The sequence below is a fragment of the Vespa mandarinia genome, chromosome 10, assembly GCF_050613455.1.
Source record: "Vespa mandarinia isolate Hongniang chromosome 10, ASM5061345v1, whole genome shotgun sequence".
Lineage (NCBI taxonomy): Eukaryota > Metazoa > Arthropoda > Insecta > Hymenoptera > Vespidae > Vespa > Vespa mandarinia.
The window spans coordinates 1764712-1784544 of record NC_140819.1 but is presented as its reverse complement, the minus strand read 5'-3'; the positions used below and the strand labels follow the sequence as shown (position 1 = coordinate 1784544).

Sequence of the window (19833 nt, the reverse complement as noted above, 5' to 3'; positions counted from 1 at the left end):
CCCATTTACGTGAAAAAATGTGGAACACTTTCTATAACATAGTTGTCTTCTTGGTCTATCGACGGACTCCTATAGAATATCATATTACGTTGCCGCAAGACATCGACTGACCTTGCAGAATGCATCGAATCGAATAAAAATTCAATTTATACGAATGTTCGGTGCCACACTAAACGACTTTACGTCTTTTTCACAACAAATTTTGAGGATTCGAGGATTGTCTAGTAATTTCACGTTCGAATTGTGTCAAGAGATCGATTATTATTGATGGATTAGGTTACATCAAAGTATTATATTCATGGTGTTCAAATTTTATTTTTCTAAAATGAAATTGTGAACTTTGTTTATTTTTCCTTCTTTTTAACATCCTTTTCTCTTTTTCTTAGAACGCATCTTCGTTCTTCAATTTCTTCTATTTTTTCATTTTTTCATTTTTTGTTCACAAAAACGTTAAAGAACGACAGAAAATCATTCGGTGATTACACACTCGCGTTCTTATTTTCACGTGCATGCACTGGATATATCAGAAGGGTGATTTTGTGCCGTTTGCGGTGCATTCCGGAACTATTTCTCCCTTTTCTACCCTCTCTTCTCTTTTCTCGTTGTACGGCTTCGAATCGTTGGAGAGGTAAAATGTTTCCTGTCACTGTATACATATTCGTAGAAGTGAGAAACATATACTTTCGTGCTTTTCTCTTTCTCTTTTTCACTCCTTTCCGAAAAGACACATACGGCTTCCTTGAAGCCAATCCGTACTGAGTTACTTTTTTTTCAGGCTTATCGACCAAGTATATTTCTTTCTATGTCTGCGACATGAATTTCTTTTACGCCTTCTACTCTAGTTTCTTAGAAACTGCGCTTTGCAAATATAGAAAGGAACGAACGAAATTTAAGCAAAAATCTGCATCGAATAAAATATAAAAACATAAGACGATTATTAATAATCGATGAATGATAATTTAGATTTATTTATTGATATTTGTAAGATATATAAATTTTATTTGTCGATATTATGATATTTAAGACCTTATATATATCCATAATTAATAGTTTCGAAGTTATTTCTAATCTTTCCAAGAATAATCGATTAAATCAAGTAGGCCATAAATCGTACGTAATACTAATATTAGCGCACTCGAGAATGGTGAACAATCTGCAAGGGTAAATCGAAGTACCTTATGGTAATGTTAGGTAAACACATAACAGGTAAGAGGTAAGTCAATCGAGAAACAATAAACATACCAGCACACAATCGATAAACAATGTGTGACTCTAATGTATTTGTCAATTGATTACATTCGCCAATTTGATAGAATCTTTGTTAACAAACTTACTAACATTAATAAAAAAACTAATAAAAAAACTAGGGCATAAGACGACAAAAAGTTTCAATTTGATTAATTGTGAATCGATGTAATCTATTTTTTGATGGTAAAAACGATAATTATCGAACTTTAACGTAGATTAACGTAATTAAATGAAAGAATAATAATCGTAAAATAACAGTTAATGAAATTTCCGTTTTATTAAAATTTACTGAAGAAGAAATAAGAAGAATTAAAAAAGTAAAAGATTTTTTAAAAATTCTACCATTACTATTATTAAAAGGTAAAAAAGATAGAAAGAAAAAAGATTTTTACAAGAAAAGTAAAGAAGAAAAAAGTTCTATGCGGCCTAGCTCTAAGAAATGAAAGACGGAAATATGGAAAAATAAAAGAGTATACCGAATAAGAGAGATTATAAAGTAGTAGATAACTACATGAAAGGTAGTCTATGCTTGCACACCTTCTTTGTTTCTGACATAAATTAACATAATTCAGTATCGCGTTCGACTAAGAGACGATGTGTATGCGCACGAATCTCTACATCGGTGGTCTGGCGTATTAATAAACGCTAGCTTGCATGCTTTCATGATTTTCTTCGATACAACAAGCGTCCATGTCTCTAGTTCTGTCCGTGCTGAACGTAAAAAGAACTTTCCTAAGTAGATACTACGAGAAACGGCTTGAACGACGAAAAGACTTTGTATCGACTTACGACGGATTTCAACTACTACCACGTTGCCGTGACACGATTTCGTTTAGTTTTACTTCATTAACGTTCACTTCCTTCGAGCGATAAAATGATTTATAGTTGCTTACAAAGCGATGATAATATAACTTACACGCGTTCATATTAAATATACGATATGGATAGATATAACTTACATATCATACGTCTGATATATAATAATATTAAATTATTATAAAATAAACAAGCAGATTAGAATCTTGGACAATTTATAACGACGTTCGCTTCAAATCTTGATACTATTATCCATCAGTTAAATATGCATTAACCAAAAGCGAAACAGAAGATGTTGCATCGGACCAAACGTTTATATTGCCAAAAGTCCATTATTTCATAGATACAGCATGACAAAGCCGTTTAAATTAATTCACAATGGAGCTACGATGAGGGTTTACGCCGCAAGTCCGCCCGTTTCTTAACTATGAACATCGAGTATACGTAAAGCACGAGGATTTAATAGCACCTCGTAAACTTCCCCGAGGGATTACGCCGCGGCGATGTAACGCGTGATTGGTCCTCGTGACCTCGGCACTTTCCTACCTTCCGAACTACACATTCAAAGTCACCCCCTTTACCTAACTACCACCACTAGTATTACGATTTTCCTCGTCTCTTCTCCTTTTGCTCCCTCTATCTCTCTCTCTCTCTCTCTCCCTCTCTCTCACTCTCCTCCTCTCCCTCTCACTCTTTCTCTCACTCTCTCCCTCTCTTCCTCTTTACCTCTCTCTCTTCCCTCCTCTTTCCTTTCCCTCTTCTCGCTTCATCAAACGGAATTTTCAACACTACTCGAGAACCCCTTGCAAAACCGACAGAATTCGCTCTACCGGATAGATCCAGTTATCGATAGAAGTTTGAATCTCGAAATACACTCGTTTAAAAATTCTTAAATATTCGCCAAACGGTCGTCTATGAAAATCCTTTCACATAGAGAACATTCCCTTTGGATAACATATTTTCAATTATTTTTCAGTGAAATAGAATGTATAAATAGCAGAGTGTATCTATTTGTTATTTTTTTCTTTTTTTCCTTTAAATGAATCCTGTGAAAATAAACTATATCTCTTTTTCAATTGATATATTTAAGAAGGATTTAGATGCGTTGGTTAAGAAAGTCCTGTTTGTTTTTTCTTAATTATACCTAAGGATCGTTATTTTTTCTATCTAACGATACATCTTATGTTGACCACTCTTAATTAGGTTTACCTCGTTCTTTGGTCACCCTGACCTATACCAATTTATCTTAGCCGTTTCGTAATTCGGGCCATGCCATTTATTTTCCGTGATCGTAAAGGGAAATTCTCTGGACCAGTTGTATCTGTGTTAACGATCGTTAAACTTACTCGAAGCACGAGAGGCTGTAAACATCGGCGGTCGACTGGTGGGTTAAACGATAAAAACGAAAGATATCGGTCGTTAAGAATTAACGATGCGAACACTGAGATCGTCCACTAATACGTAGGATTAACTAAGAAAGATCTGCTGTTTTCTCGGAGAAAAAGAGAAATCAAATGTCTCGCTTGCTTAATTGACATGACAAAGTATTAATGAATATACAGTGTTTGAAACTCATTGTTATATTGTTATAGGACACAATAAGTATTCTGATCCGTTCTATGTTTCTATCATGTAAACATTGAACTATTATGTAAATAAAGGTCTCCTTAGTTATCAAATTCAATGTAATTAAGGATTGAATTCTAAGGAACGAAATGAAAACAAAAAAACCAATTAGACTCCGATTCTTCAGTCAACTAAGTTTTTCAATGATGGTAGTTTTAATAATCTAACGATTCTTTCTCCCTCCCTCCTCTTTCACATAGTAGTAACTTACGCCTCGGAATTTTCCATAAATTCTTTTAATATATCAAGCAATGTGCGTTAAGATTAAGTAGAGTCAAAAGCAAAGAACTACCCTTTTTGCTAAAATTACAAACGTTTAAATAAATTACGAGTTAGAACAAATGCAAACTCTCGTCTTAATGTTCATCAAACTTTTCCAGCAATCGACACCTTTAAATATGACTTTAAATATTTACTATCCTAACTAAATATTTAATATATTTCTAAAGTTCCTCTATTCGTTGTATCTGAGCGTTTGGTTTTACAAGCCAAATATCTCGGACCTCTCGAATTGTACCCTTAATTAAATTCTTTTCTGAAACTTCAAAACATTGGTATTTCCAGTTTAGATTACCAAAAAACAAACCAACAGTTAATAATTCATTCCTAATAAATAATCATAATTTTGTTTTTTACTTTATAAATTTTATTAAAAAAAGAAATATTAATTTTTAACATACCGATCAAGTTATTAAACAATGACATACAATTCGATTTACCATTTTCAATTAACATTCCATCGTCTTTATATGTAGACATCGATACCACCGAGTTATTTCACGTAATAATGTTGCTCGGAAATAAATAATAAAAATTATAAAAGCTTCGCACTGTAAAAGTTTCATAGTAGCTTCAATGTTTTTGTCCAAGCTAAATTTTAATTTCAACTATCAGATATACAGATTAGATATAAAAATAACATTATTGTATTAACTGAATTAGCACGTTACCAAAATACTCTGGTCGCTTTCTTTTAAATGTTCTCCCATTTTTTTTTCTCAAACGTAATAAACAATTCTTCTTGATAGCGAAACGATTGCCAACGATATAGCTTTATATATTGTATATCCATCTATCTCGATAGCCCAGGTTTCAAAGTGAACTCAATGAAAATTGAACGTCGGTGGTTATCGTCAAAGTGGTTGGTCGATTAAAATTTCACGTCGATTTTCCGTATGCAATACTGTATTTCTAAAAGCAATCGTCATTAACGAGTTGCGCAAAGCTGAATATAATGGTACTTATTTATCAGCGGTAAACGTAGTGCTTATCGGCGGAATTATATTTTTATCGTGGCCAACCATCGTAATTTTGAGACCGCCGAGCCTGTCGATGACACGTATTTTTCACTAACTCGATAGGGTGTTCGCAATTCATCGAATCGTTTATCGATTTTCACTCTTTCGTTCATTTCTCTTTCTCTTCCCTCCCACCTCTATCTCTCTCTCTCTCTTTTTCTCGTTTTTATATTTGATTACCGATACCTTCCTTTATCGTGACGCTTACCTATTATCGTAATTTGTATCACCGGAAAATGAATTAAATGCATGAAATTAAACACATTATTTATACCTCTTCGCATTAGAAACATGATTTTCATTGGCCATTATTACAAATGAATATTAAAACGCAAGCCAAACATTTTTTCAATTCGTCAAATTTTTTATAATTATAATTCAGACTGCCAATCCTATACATGTGCCTTTTATAGTTGGATTATGAAAGAGAAAAAGAAATAAAAATAAAAGTCTCACACATGGAATATATAAGCACACGATGGAAGAAAGGGTCTACAGTATACATTAGGGGTAAACGGATCTGACGACTCTTTTTGCACTACTCTATTCATCGTACCTACTGTCGATGTAGACATTGTCGGTAATACAATAGTAACAATACCATTTATATATGTACATACATATAGATACGTGTATGTCACGTAAGAGTCCTGAGAATGTGAGTGGGCGATAGCTGGACGTCTGAAAGTTCTGTACGGCTTCTACGCACGACTGATTCTGCGCGCTTGGTTAAGAGGATTTTTGACTCACCCCTATTCGACCACAACACTCAAACTACCCTTCTTTTCTCTTTCTTCTTTTATCCATTGCTATATAGGCACCACTCAGTTTCTTTCTCTTCCTTTTTTCCTTTTTCACTTTCTCATATACCCTTGTACACACACACACACACACACACACACACACATACACGCACTGTATCTCTTTTTCACATGTATTTCTATGTCCGGATACGCAACAATTCCTTTTCCGTTGTCCTTTGATAATACGATCGGTTCGATGAGTTTGCGAAAGCGATGTTCTATTTAATGAACAATTCCATTCGATCTTCTACCACTAACGTTTATTGATAGTTAATGGACTAATAGCTTAGGTCGAAACATTAAAGGAACCGAAATTGAATTGTACGAGTATCTTATCTTATTATATGTCCTTTTTGATTATTTTTTTAAAAATCGATTTGATAGTTCGATATTAAAAGGCTCAAGACGATTATGGTATATATGTAAATCGAATGCCGAATAGTATATTGAATTTGTTAATATTTGATATGTAGTAAGTTATCGATAGGGATATACATAAATATATCGAAAAGAAGGAAATAACTTACGGAAACTAGTAAAGCGGCTGCACGCCTGGAAAAGTGTCGTGAGTCTTCGTTCCATCGAGCTTCGGAAATAGATCTGAAATAAAAAATGTAGATATTGTGCGGAATATATTTTAATGCTCAATGTAGTATCAATTTAATTTAAAAAACGAAATTTTAATTAGACCTGGTCATCACATTTTCGCACATGCATATTAACTAATTTGATCTTTTTAACTTAAATACTTAATGCTGAATCGCTTTTCAATCTGTCACTTTTTATCACTCGTATCAAATACGAAAATTTGCATGGACCTTAATAATTTATTCAAAAGAATAGTTTTATTTTTGAATAAATTATAAAAATACGTATGAATAGGAACTTTTCAGAAATTCATTATGCAAACCAGTTACTTTTAAACTCTATATGACAATTATGTGAAAACGCAAGCGTTTTTATATGAAAATTTCACGAGATTATACAAAAACATTAAGTTCGTTATTTAACTAATTAAGCGTTAATTAAAATTTATCATCTGTATCTTTAAACAGAGCCACTATTGTCCGTACTCTTTGATAACTCAAATGCATTTTTATCTTATTACGATTATTAATTAAAATACTTGATGTAATATCGATCAAACAAGATTTTTTTTTTTCAAAAGGTGTATCACAAAAATATTATTCGCAAAAAGATGTAATTCTTACTGTTTAATAATCTACAAAAGTCATTTAATGATCATTTTCTTATAGTTTTAAATAAATAACCATTTTTATATAACATAGTTTATAAGAAGTTAAGTCCATATTAACGAAGCATAAATTTTATTTCTAAAAATGAAGAACCACTATCGTTATCGTTAATTCGCATGGCTATGAATGTGTTTCCGCACTTAAACTCACCTCCTGATTGAATGCCAGGAACGGCAAAGGTCGTAAAGAAGGTTTAGGAGTAGAACTGTAACACCAGTTTCCTTAGCCAACATTGACAGGGTACCAAGACACACACTGCTCCACACATAGGCTGTCTGCTGACTGTAACAAAAGCAATTCCCTCAGGTTTAATTAAATAGGTTCATTTTATGAGCCAAATCACTGCTAAAGAAGAAATGTCAACAATTTTCTCGTAAAATGTCAAACACATTACGCGTTATATTTATGATTTTCTTTGAAACGATTGTATTCTCGATTGAGAACAAGTTTACATTGCTTTCATAAAGTATAGTACAGTATCGTATTTTCTAATAAGACAAGGAATAGGACATGCATTTATTTCATGTGAGTAAATACTTTAACGAACAAAAGTATCTACAAAACTATTTAATTATGAAACCTCTTTTTCTATTCTCTCATTTTCTTTTTTTGAACACTTTGCATTCGACTAGACTATTGTTTCGTTCCGGATAGCTTCGAAAAGAACAATCATACATTTTCTCACAAGAACTTATAATTAAATATTTCGACTCGTCCAATTAAATGCTGAGCTCTATAGATCTATATTTAGATGCTCGTTAATATCTTTTGTATGCTTCATCCTTACTTCGAACAAGTTTCCACAACGAATGAATTATTATTAAAGAAGTTGGTAGAAACTTGACATTCCGTTAAAATAGTTTCGAACGATTTTTTTGTTCAAGAGAGAGAGAGAGAGAGAAAGAGAGAGAGAGAGAGAGAGAGAGAGAAAGTCGAAGAAAGAAACTAAAGGAAGAGAAATGCCAGTCTTGAGAAGTTGTCCAAGAGTGAATGACCTACTATGAAACTTACGCTTCAATTTATTTCAAGTTCTGTTAAATTATTTTTATTTCGGTATTAAGCCGTACATATGTTTTTATTGAAACTTTTCCTCAAATGAAAAATGGTCTGATTTTTTTCTCTCTTTTTTGTTTCTCCTAAATTCCTTTAAGATGAGATCGCTTACGAGAAAATAAAAACGTCGATGTTGATAAACAATTTTCACCAATCTTCTTTTCTCAGAATACGATAGATGTATTGGTATACATGCTCGTCTAGCATTCTATGTACATAAATCAACGCCGAGAGGCAGATCCGTTACAAAATGTCATTCGGGATTTCGATGGTGACAGATAGAGGGTTCAGGAGGCATGGGTAAAAGGTTGAAGAGTGGAATGACGTGAAACAAGAGTGCTTGACCGAATAAACTTGAATATATATACGGGTTTAAGACGAAAAGAACGTATTGTACTTATTAAGGTTTCTAATAACATACTTCGTCGATATGAACTGAAAAATTGATCTCAACAAAGTTATAAGTGATCTTCAGTTTTTAGATTTCAAATAACTCGTTTCTATTCTCTTCTGCTAAAAAGAAATACAAATTTTTGTAATATGAAAATATAAGAATATATTTTTTTAATTATCAAAGAACTTTCATAAAAATTTCATCCAAGATTTTTATAATCTTCAGCTATTTTTATAAAATGAACATCATTTCGATTGAAAAATACTAAATCATACTTGATTTATTCAGGAATAGAATATCGTTTCTCAAAGACATTCATCGACTACTTATTGAACAAGAGGGTCGTCTTTTAATAACAGAAATTTGATTGTAATAAACTCTTCGCTGTGAACGTTGCTACCTTCATATAAACTTCGTTTAGTTGATAGATTCAATGAAGCTACAAATTAATGATGCACTTGTAATTTACTTAACAATGTCCCTTTAACGCGTTCGAGGGAGTTCCTTTTTCGGACTTGTAATGAGATCGAACCAACTTTCAATACAATTATTAATAAGTAACGACATCGAGAGCTCGCTTCAAAATGCTGATTTTCACGTTCACTAGACTTTTATTCTTTCAGTGAACTTTTTAATATTAATTAAATCAAAGTAGAAATCTTTATAATGTTATATAAAAGACATAGATGTTTAATTTCATGAAAGAGACCTTTTCAATCTATGCCCATTTATATACATAAAGATACTTATATTTCTTACTCTAGATAGAAAATGTAATTATATGTCTTAAGATTAATTTATATAAAATTATGGCACTTATCTGATAAAAGAAAAAAAAAGAAAATGAAAAAGAACAATATGAGGGTTATTTGTTGTGGCAAGGAAAAAGGAAGAAATGGAGAAAAAGAGGAAAATGGAATAAGGTAGAAATATATGGCACTATGAAAACATAGGTTTAATAACGTAGACAGATAGAAACTATACACACATTCCATCGTTGAATACAAGAATAAACAGGAACAATGAAAAAAGTGGAACACTGAACGTAGTCGTGTTCCTCGTTTGCTCTTTCGTATATATATCCGTGATTCATTACTTAAAATGATGACGGTTGACCTATTAACCTTCTTTTTTTTGTTTTTGTCGCACTCTTTGATTCCTTCATCACTCTCTTTTTTATTCTCTATTCGATCATATTTTATTCCATTTCCCACTTGACATGTTAATTTCTAAAGGTATATATTTTTTCGGGTTAAATTATCAATAATAATGGAAAGGGTCATTACGATATTCAATATCATAGCGAATGATTAAATAAAATCAATTAATTAAATTCATTGTAGATGTATAGGACGAAGTTGGAAATAAATGCAAATATTAACTCCTTTATTTTGCATCTTCATTTACGAAAATTAATACTATCTCAAGATAAAACTTAGAAAATATCGTGGCATTGTCATTTAACAATTAATTAATCTTCGATTAAACAATGAAGAAACTATGTAATTTCTGTCATAGTTTCATTCTCTCTTTCTTATTATCGTTTATAAATTTTAAATTAGTATTTTTAAATTAGTATTATATCCAATGTTTGTTTGAATTTTTAGGAAAATATGGCAATAATAAAAATAGAATAATGGACATCATCCAAACGGTTAGCTTTAAAAGAGATTTATTTATTCGCTTCTATAATAAGACAAGGTAATCGTTTTAGTTATTTATCTTTCGTGTAATATAAATAAACTAATAAAAAATCGGACGGTTATTTTAATTTAACGTTTCTCAATGTCACTTCGATTATTCGTAAGGTCGACAACGAACGTGCGCGCGCACGCGATGCTTTCTATAAAGCATTTACCAGCAAACTGATACCTTCGTTTTTCTTTCTTTCTTTCTTTCTCTCTCTCTCTCTCTCTCTCTCTCTCTCTCTTTTTCTCTCTCTCTCTCTCTTTTCCTCTCTTTGGGAATATCGCGAACGTTTACAAAGAAATGCATAGAATTTTTTAACGCAAAAGCTTAGGAAAAAAGTGGGTCGTCTTGCATACAATATGAAGCAGACAAAATGTGAGCAAAATTCCAAGAGATGTCTCGTTTTAGTTTCCTGCTATAATGATTTCTCAGACGAAAAACCTAGTTTCTCTTAACATTCAGATACGATGGATTTACTAAGACACGTTTCAGATCGCGCAGTATTCAGAAAACGTCCCAAATGTATCGACGAAATACAGATAAAATCTTGACATTTACAAGCTACATTGTTTATGTATTTCTATCTTATAATGTAACTTCTTACACTGAATAGAATACTAAGAGTGTTTATCATTGATTTATATAATGCAAAAAACATTGAAAATATTCCTTTCATTTTTCTACGATTCATTTTGAATAAATAATCGTCTTATTTTTGATCAATATAGGACATTAAATATATAATTACATCAGAACATGTTGTTTTTCATGATTGTTACGTTCATATATCAAACAGTCCATCGATGTTACGCATTATCTGTAAAATGGAAGATCGATGACCCGAAAAAATTGATGTCAAAATAAGTTAAACTTACCCATGATAAGCCAGGAAAGAGAGCAGGAAAAAGATGCAGGCGAGAACATCCGCTCTCCCGACGATGCCAGTCACCTGAAATAAAAAGAGAAGCAAAAATCTTGAAATGTAATATCGTAAATGGCATCCGATTTATCGACTTTTCTTATATCACTTCTTTCTACTATCAATGACATTTTTTTATATCTTTTCTAATAACCCATAAATTATTACAATTACTTTGTGAACAACACGCTGATATCATAGATATCTATTGCTTTTTATTTCGAAATTTTTGTATCATTTATATGCTTAACAAGATTAAAATTAAATATTTATTATAACCATAAAACGTTAAATTTAATCGTGGCACTGTACTAATTACGATGACAACGACGAAATTTATATTACACGTCAGAAATTAAACGAGTCTCTACGTTTTCGAAAGAAAAGAAAGAAATGTAAAATAAGATGAACATTAAGAACGAAATAGAAAAATCAGAAAGAGTAAAAAAGTGAAAGAGAACCCTTAGTACGAAGCTTATCAGCGAAAACATCGTCAGTGAATAATCGTAATTCCAAAGGATTTCGGAGAACTAGCGCCGGAAACTGGACTTCCTTCCTTCCTTCCTTCCTTCCTTTCTTCCTTTCGTTCTTTCTTTTTCTTTTACTCCTTCTTTTGCTTCCACCCATCCAATTGCAGTACCAGGTGCACTTCGAAAATTTACGGAGCCCGTCTATCACGATAGAGTATCCCGACTTGCCATCCCTAACGAATTAATTCCGCGGGGTAGTTCCTATATAGCGCGAGAGAACGAAGGCGAAAAAGGGAAAAAAACAAAGTCAAAGAAACTAAGATATAAAGGATCGAGTCAAAAGGAAAAGAGTTTGAGAATATGTAAAAACGGTGAGAAATCAAGGGATTTACTCGAATCTATCTTATTACGGTGTGAAATTATGGTCTTTCTTTTATTACCTTCCTAAACAGATACATCGAATAAATTTTCAATAGTTCTTTTATTTTCTCCTTAGCTGAAAAATGGCATTTGGAAAGAAGCTCTTTAAATGTACGATATACTTGAAAACGAAAACTAATTTATACTCTTTAACGTAACACATCATTTTATTTTATATTATCAGGTATTCGTTCTTAAATTTCGTCTACGAATTCAGTCATATTTTAGTAAATAGTTCAACGACATCTATAAACAGAATCCATTACGGATAGATATTAACATTATCATTAAATTGGAAACTGTAATTACTGATACGAGAGACAGTGATGAATATTCACTTTCAATCGGGCAAGGGGCATGTCAAGAAGTAATTAATCACAGAGTTAAAACGACGTGACAACAAAAGTGGGTCATGTATTTACGCACTCGAAGAAAAAACAGACATCGAATCATAACTCACGTTCCTATAATTTCCAAGTTTAGATCTCATTAATATATCTACAATCTATATATATTTACAAGATGTCCTGTCTAAAGTTTCGAGCATGATTATTGGCCAAACTAAAATGAACAATGAAATAAAACAAATTATTATTATTATTATTGATATATCTAATTCTGTGGGTTACAAAAGATTGGTAGAAATCACGCACAAAAGATAATATTTTATCAATGTCAAGATGGATAAAAACAGATCATGGAGTATTTTATTGAAGGTCGAAGAACCATGATCGAAGGTCCTACTTAAGATAACAGAGATTATCCTTACTACCTCGTGATAAATTTCTTATGTGCCCTCGGATATATTGGAAAGGATAACTGACAACATACCAAAATATCAAAGATTGTTCCAATCGACCGTAATATGATAAAGATTTATATCGGGACATATTTATAAAATGCATGGAATGGTTTCAAATATCATCAATTTAATTGCTTCATTTGTTTCTTATAAAATGCCATATATATTATTTGGTTATTATCGTAATCGTACATTTTATGTATTTACAATATTGATTCCAAGTATATTTACGACAATAAAACAAATGGTAAATACAATAAAATGGAATAATACTTTTTTTATTTTATAATTATTAATACATTTATAAATTTTTAGAATAAGATATGAAATATTTATATTTTTATAAAATGAATGGAAAATATATATTTCTCGAAGAAGGAAAAAATATTTTTAAAATTCTTTGAAATACTTAATTGTATATCGAAATGATTTCCCGAGAAATATACCATTAACTCGATAAATCAAGCCGAACTTTTTATTAAATTGTATGGAACTAGATCACGTTTTCCGACGAAGATTCATGTTCGTCGATATAAAAGGTCCTCGCTTTTCTTTACCTTGTAAGAAAGGTTGGAGAAGGATAACCATCGAGAGAAGCGTGCGTTCGGCCAACTCGTTGCTAGTTTGCTCCAGTTACTGTACTTAGCTCTAACTCCATTACCATCTCACTCGTTCGAGAGTTCTAATTGATTATATGGAGCGGTAGTTCCCTTGGAGTTCGCTCGTTACTTGGAGGCTGCTCATCCACCCTTCTTATTTTATCTCTTCTTACCCTCAACTTCTCTTTCCTTCTACTCTTTCTACGCCGACCATCGTATCTTTTACTTGGAGGAGTTATATTTACGAGTTACGTTACGAATAAACGACGATAATATAGAAAAGATACTTGGAGCCTAAATAAGTATAATAGCTTGGTTGCTAGAGTAATCGACTAACTTTTTCTTTATGATCGTTTTTTTCTTTCTTTTTCTTTTGTTTTTTTTTCTTTTAGAATCAAATAAACAATTTTTTTAGTTTACTATTAAAAGTCTATTTTTCTAATATAAATAAAAATTATTTAAATATTTCGTAATCGTCGCATACAGCTGTCTTTTTATATTTGTATTTACAATTAGAAATATAGAAATATAGGGAAAAAATCTACTGTGGATAAAATGCCCTTTTCGGTTGGAAACACACATTTCACATATTCACACGCACATGGTTCCTAAAAGTTTTGGTATAATTTCATCTCTTTTTTACGGCGAGTGCACCGTTTAATTGCCTTCCAACGTTTAATTCTCATATTTTTACTCGGTAACTGGGGTTGCGTTCAACGGTGACTGATTTTCCATTGATAAACTTGTTCCTTCTTGTATTAAAGTAATCAAAAATCTAGTATTCAGGGATAAATATGTGTTAAAGATCTCTTATAATATCTCTCAGTAAATAAATATATTTTAATTGTGCAAATATAATAAGAAGAAAAAGAGTGGATCATATTGGTAAAATAAAATATAGAGATGAAAAATTTATCAAGAGAAAGCAAAACGAGAGAGGAAAAATTCGAAATAGGAAATTGAACAAGCCTTATCATTGTGAACTGTCATTCTTTCTTCTGTTTTTGCTCTAACAATATCTGACAACGACATTTCGTATGATTAAAGAGCTATTATTCATAGCTCGGTAACCCTTATCGATCGATAAACCTCTATCATATACGAATGCAATGCGTGTTTCGAATTACGTCGAGAAGTCGCGAAAAATATTTTTTAATATTATAAAAGTCTGATAATAATAATTAACAAAATGACGAACTAATAGTCAATCGTTATTATATATTTTTATTTGCAGATCTTTTCTTCTTTTCATCTACGAATAAATATATTATAATATAAACGAGATTTTTAAATAACGGATCACAATAGTTTGTAATTACAATGGGTGACAGAATATAAATATTGTGAAAAATGAAAAATGTTCAAAATTGAAAAAAGCATTTGTTGTCAAATTTTCCCTTTTTCCTTTGTGTTCGTAATATAGATAAGTTCGTATACTATCGGAAAACAGTACATATATCTCGTCTATGTGTTTCTTTATAATCGTAGATAAGAAATCTTTCGTACGGATAAAAGATCGACGCGTATATCTTGTTAAAGCATCGCAAGCTACTTCCGGATCTTTCTTTTCATTCTTTTGTATGCATTAAAGCAAGAGTATAACGATCAAGTACATAAAGTAGAGGATAGATCATGAGGATGAAATGTATCAGCTCTAAGGCTTGTATTATCTTTCACGTATAAAAATAAATGGATGACGAGTAATATTCGTTTAGAAAAATATAAATTTTTCGTATAACGTTAAGAATTTCGATTTTAATCATACGAAAATCGATGGAAAGAATGAAAATAAGCTACGATAACAAAGAAGATAAAAGCAATATTCAAGAATCAAAATTTATGTCGAATAGCACGATCCTTTCAGCGAATCTTCAACATAGATCTCTTTTACGTTGTACGGTTTAAAAGGTTTAAAGGCGTAATCCGAATGGAGTGGCACAGTGCACTCGTTTGATCTAATTAACGTACAACGAGTGTACGTGATCGCGTCTTTCGCGTAAAGATAAGAGAACATTAAATGTATGAATATAAAGAGAATGTTAGTTCCATTGATAAGATGTCAATCACACTGTCATTATATTTTAGTACAGTAGTATCCTGAGGTATCGCTGGCTTTGGACTAAAAGGTGAATTATACAAAGAAAACAAAATTATATTAATATAATCGGAGAAAAATCTGATTATGTATATCATAAGGTAAATGATCGTTGTTATTAATCAATTAACTTCGCAAAAGATATTCAAATATCTTACATTTGTATCACAAAATGTATCTTTTTTTTTTAAGAAATTCAATGTTTTGAAACTCTAATGTTACAAGAGACTTTATTATAGTACATTTTAGATAAGAAGTCAAACGATGTCATTAACCTTTCTTTTTATTTGTCCTATGAGAAAGAAATAATAGTCATGAAAACCGTCAGAGAAATAAAAATGGAAAAATGTATAAAGAAAGAGAAGAATAAAAAGAGATTAGCTATCTTTTGAATAAGAAAGAAAGAGTACAAGAAATGAGCTATCTTGCCAAAAATCTTTAATGTTACAGACGGCTTATTTAAGAACATTAAATCTGCCGTCTGATAATATAAGATTGTCACAATTTGGAATAGTGCTACTATTTTCTTAATTTCTTATTTACTTTCGTTTCCAACTATATCCTGACAACGACGTCGTTAACCTCGTCTAAAACTCGTTTCGATGGTTGGCAACAGGAAAGGGTAACGGAGTGTAAACGTTGAAAACGAAAAGAACGACTAGGTATTTTGTTTCTCTTTTCATTTCTTTTGCTTTTTATTTTTGCTACTCATTTTCTCTCATTTTATTACGATGAAGTTTATAACAGTCTGATAACTTTTTCTTTGAATTCTCGAAAGTGAAAATACGATTATTAGTCGAACGAGGAAAATCTTACATTTCTAACTACATTTCGCATACAATGTTCTTACTGAAAGTATTCCCTTTAATTACTGAATTTACTTCTCGATATCGCAAACTCAAAGTGTTTAATTGAATTCTCCTCGATAGCGGTCGGTATCGTGCACTTGACTACACTTAATAAGTTTTCATTAAGAATAAGTGCATAATCGCTTTTCTCCAAAGTTGTACTTTATTTTCTCTAACTGCTTGATGTTATCCTTGTAAAAATAATTGCTCTCTATTCAACCATTTCTTTCTTTTTAAATACCGTAGGACTCGTGATAAAACTTATATCTTGTATCTTGACGTTAAGATTATTTTTCGTATTAACGTTAAGAACACAAATTGTGAAGATTTTGACGTACAATATCGATCATCCGTAATTGCAAATATTTATTATGTGCTATATTTACCAATCGAATTGTAGCCGAGTTGAACGGGAAAGGAATCTCTTCGCGATAGCTTTGGATCTGTTACTAATACTATTACAGGAAGAAGGTAAAGGAGAGAATTCGCAATGTACGTTCATAGACGGCGTTACCACGCTATCATCGACGGCATCCACAAAGCGGTTCGAGCACGCACGGACGGTTCTGGTTTCTTGAAGGAGAACCTAATAACCAGAGAACGTCGTGTTCGAAGTTCCTTTCCTTTCTCCTAGGAAGAAGGTCCAAGTCCACGTTTCAAGCCAACAGCCAATCCGATCGCGAGCTTCTACACCCTCGACCCTTTCATCTCCTTCTCTCTCTCTCTCTCTCTCTCTCTCTCTCCTCTCTTTTACTCTTGAAAGTTTCTCGTTCCGTAGAGCGGCAATATCCTTTAATGAAATGTCTAATCGGCCGTACGAGACAACCACATCACTATCATTCCCAATACTATCAAAAGATTTTTCTCCGTTTGTCCACAATTAATGTTTTATTTTCTTTTTTTCTCAATAATCTTCCTTTCTATTGATGTTCAAAGATTTATTTATATATTAGGAGAAAATTGCCGATCTGGCAAAAATAAAGGAACTATAGTTAATGAAGAAATACTATAATAATTCGTACTTTTACAAATACGAATGTAATACGTCAATCATTTATTAATTACTTATTTAATTAATGGATAATTCGTTTCGTCAATCTGACGTGATTACATTTCATTTTTTTTTAAGTTTTAAAAAAGATATATAAATATCTTATTTTCTTTTCATCACTCATTTGTTCTTTATAATTATTCATTATTCAGTTCACAAATAAAACATGAATTGTTTTCAAAGAGACTGTCGATAGGAAAGTATTAGCGATTGTCATACAATAATCTATGCCGTAGGTATTATCATTCTATTCGAATATCTAGACCATATCGCATTTTTGAAAAAGTTTCGTAACATTTAAAGATTCTGGTCTTAGAAAATACCAAAGAAGAGGATAAACGTAGCTACATAAATATATAATATAGCTATAGCTAGATGCACATATATACATATATATGTACGTACGTACATACGTAGGTACATAAACATATACGAGAAAGCAAAGCTTTCGATAAGGAACGGAGAAAGAAAGTTCGGTTGCCTACAAGCCGCCTTTAAAAGGAGAGACGTCGATGTTGGAAGGAGCTCTGAGAAAAAAAGGAAGAAAAATATAGAAGCATGGATAGTGGAATAGGATAGAACGAGGAATGGAAGATGTGAGAGAGAAAGGTCGAACGAAGTAAACACTCCTCGAGCCAAAGCCCTTTTCCCAGGAGAGCTGGCAAGCCTCTTTTCTTGCAACTTGCATAAAACCGTTTCCCAGTTTCAGCCAGGCCGAATTCGATGGACTTTCCTTTTACAAACAACTAATGCCGTGGTCTGAAAACTTGAGCTTGCGTTTCAAATTATACCGTATATGCACCAGTTTCGTAACGCCCATTCATCGAATTACATTGGATTTGTTGTTACTTCGGCAACATTACGAGCACTCTTATCGTGAAAACACGCGATAAATTTTCCAATTTCACTTCCAGGCACTCGTACATTCGATATCGGAAACGATAAATTATGAAACTCCTAATACAATAAGATTATTTTCACTGAATACTTCATTGATTTTCCGAATACGAAGAGAATTAAAAATGTGTGTGACGTGAAAATGTACGAGTTTCTTTCTTTAAAAATATCTCGATGAGTATTGAAAGAAGGAAGGAAAAATCGATTTCCAACACTCATAGAAACGTCTCTTTCATGGAGCGACGTAGAATAGACAAGATTACGAAAGTTAAGACCCTCTTTCTACGGTATTGCTAAAGGGCCTACCCTCAGGGTCGATAACACACCACCAAGAAATCTAGTGCAAAAAAGATAGGAGATACCTACTATCTTCCTCTATATTTCTCTTTCCTACTCGTTTCAAGTCCAAGTACTGAATTCATGGGGACGAACAAGTGACGTGTTCCAACAGCTCAAACGTTTGCGTACTATCGAGATAGTCGAGTGAGTTACGTTACTTTTCCCTCCGTTTTCAACGCTTTTCAAAGCTTTCTCCCATTTCGCAGCACCATCGTATATTGTTTTCTCTCTCTCTCTCTCTCTCTTTCTCTCTTTCTCTCTCTTTCTCTCTCTCTCTCTCTCTCTCTCTCTCTTTCTTTCTATCTCTCTTTCTTTCTCTTTTTGGAGTTACGCTATTACTCGTATTCCACAAAATTCACTTACACATTTTATCTTTCCATAAGTACAAAATAGATTTCTTTTCTTTGTGTTCTAAGCAATTTTCTTTCATGATTTTTATATTTCGAAAAATCTGACCTACATAATATGATATACCTGTTCCAAAGAAATAAGAAATCAAAAGAACAGATCATTACATTTTGATAACGAATAATTACTAGAAAACTTATCAGTTAATTAGAAAATATTTTAGTGAATAACATTTTACAAGACAATTTAAAAAAGGAAAGAGAAACGAGATTGTTTTCCAACAATAATCTTCAATTTCAATGTGGAAACAAATTTTGTCATTCCGTAACACCATATGTAATAGATTCGAATCCAAATAACGCTTCGGTTACTACAATTTGAGATGCTTTTCAGTCGTCATTGCTAAAAGAAAAAAAAGTTTGTTTGAGAATACTTTTCTCTTTTTCAATTATCGTGCACACCTGCGTTCCGTATAACTCTCCCTTTTATTCTACACTTTTCGCCTCTTTTCTTTTACGTCAATGTAAAATATTCGATTTTATAGCACATCGAATATTCAAATACTTACGAACTCTTTCATATTACTTGATTATATTTCTTATCTTTTTAACCAATTTTCTTTCTACCTATATATTTTTATTAATCTTGAAGTTGACGTTTAAGTGATTATTTATCCATATATATAGATTGTAAATGCGATAATTTTAATTTTCTTTTCTTTATTGTACCGCATAAAGAGCAAGTTTTTAGCCTTAACGAATAAATTTAAACTTCTTCCCGAACACTTCGAATAGATTTCCAAATGAAGAAAGATCAGAGAAAAAAGAAAAATAAGAAGATGAAGAAACTAAAAGAGAAGGAA

The 19833-nt window shown here is 31.9% G+C and overlaps 1 protein-coding gene across 4 annotated transcripts in view; it reads right to left on the bottom strand.

Moving 5' to 3' along the window:
• LOC118444692 (protein O-mannosyl-transferase TMTC1) overlaps positions 1 to 19833 on the bottom strand; it is a 158000-nt gene that overhangs the window by 67346 nt on the left and 70821 nt on the right. For all 4 annotated transcript variants that reach the window (XR_014982645.1, XM_035873204.2, XM_085659754.1 and 1 more), the window contains exons 3-5: positions 11059 to 11132; positions 7198 to 7329; positions 6319 to 6391 (exon numbers count right to left, since the gene is read on the bottom strand). Coding sequence is in view for 3 of the 4 variants with exons in the window: in XM_035873204.2 (XP_035729097.2) it covers positions 6319 to 6391; positions 7198 to 7329; positions 11059 to 11132 (279 nt within the window). In the remaining variant the exon portion in view is untranslated. The remainder of the gene's footprint in view (positions 1 to 6318; positions 6392 to 7197; positions 7330 to 11058; positions 11133 to 19833) is intronic.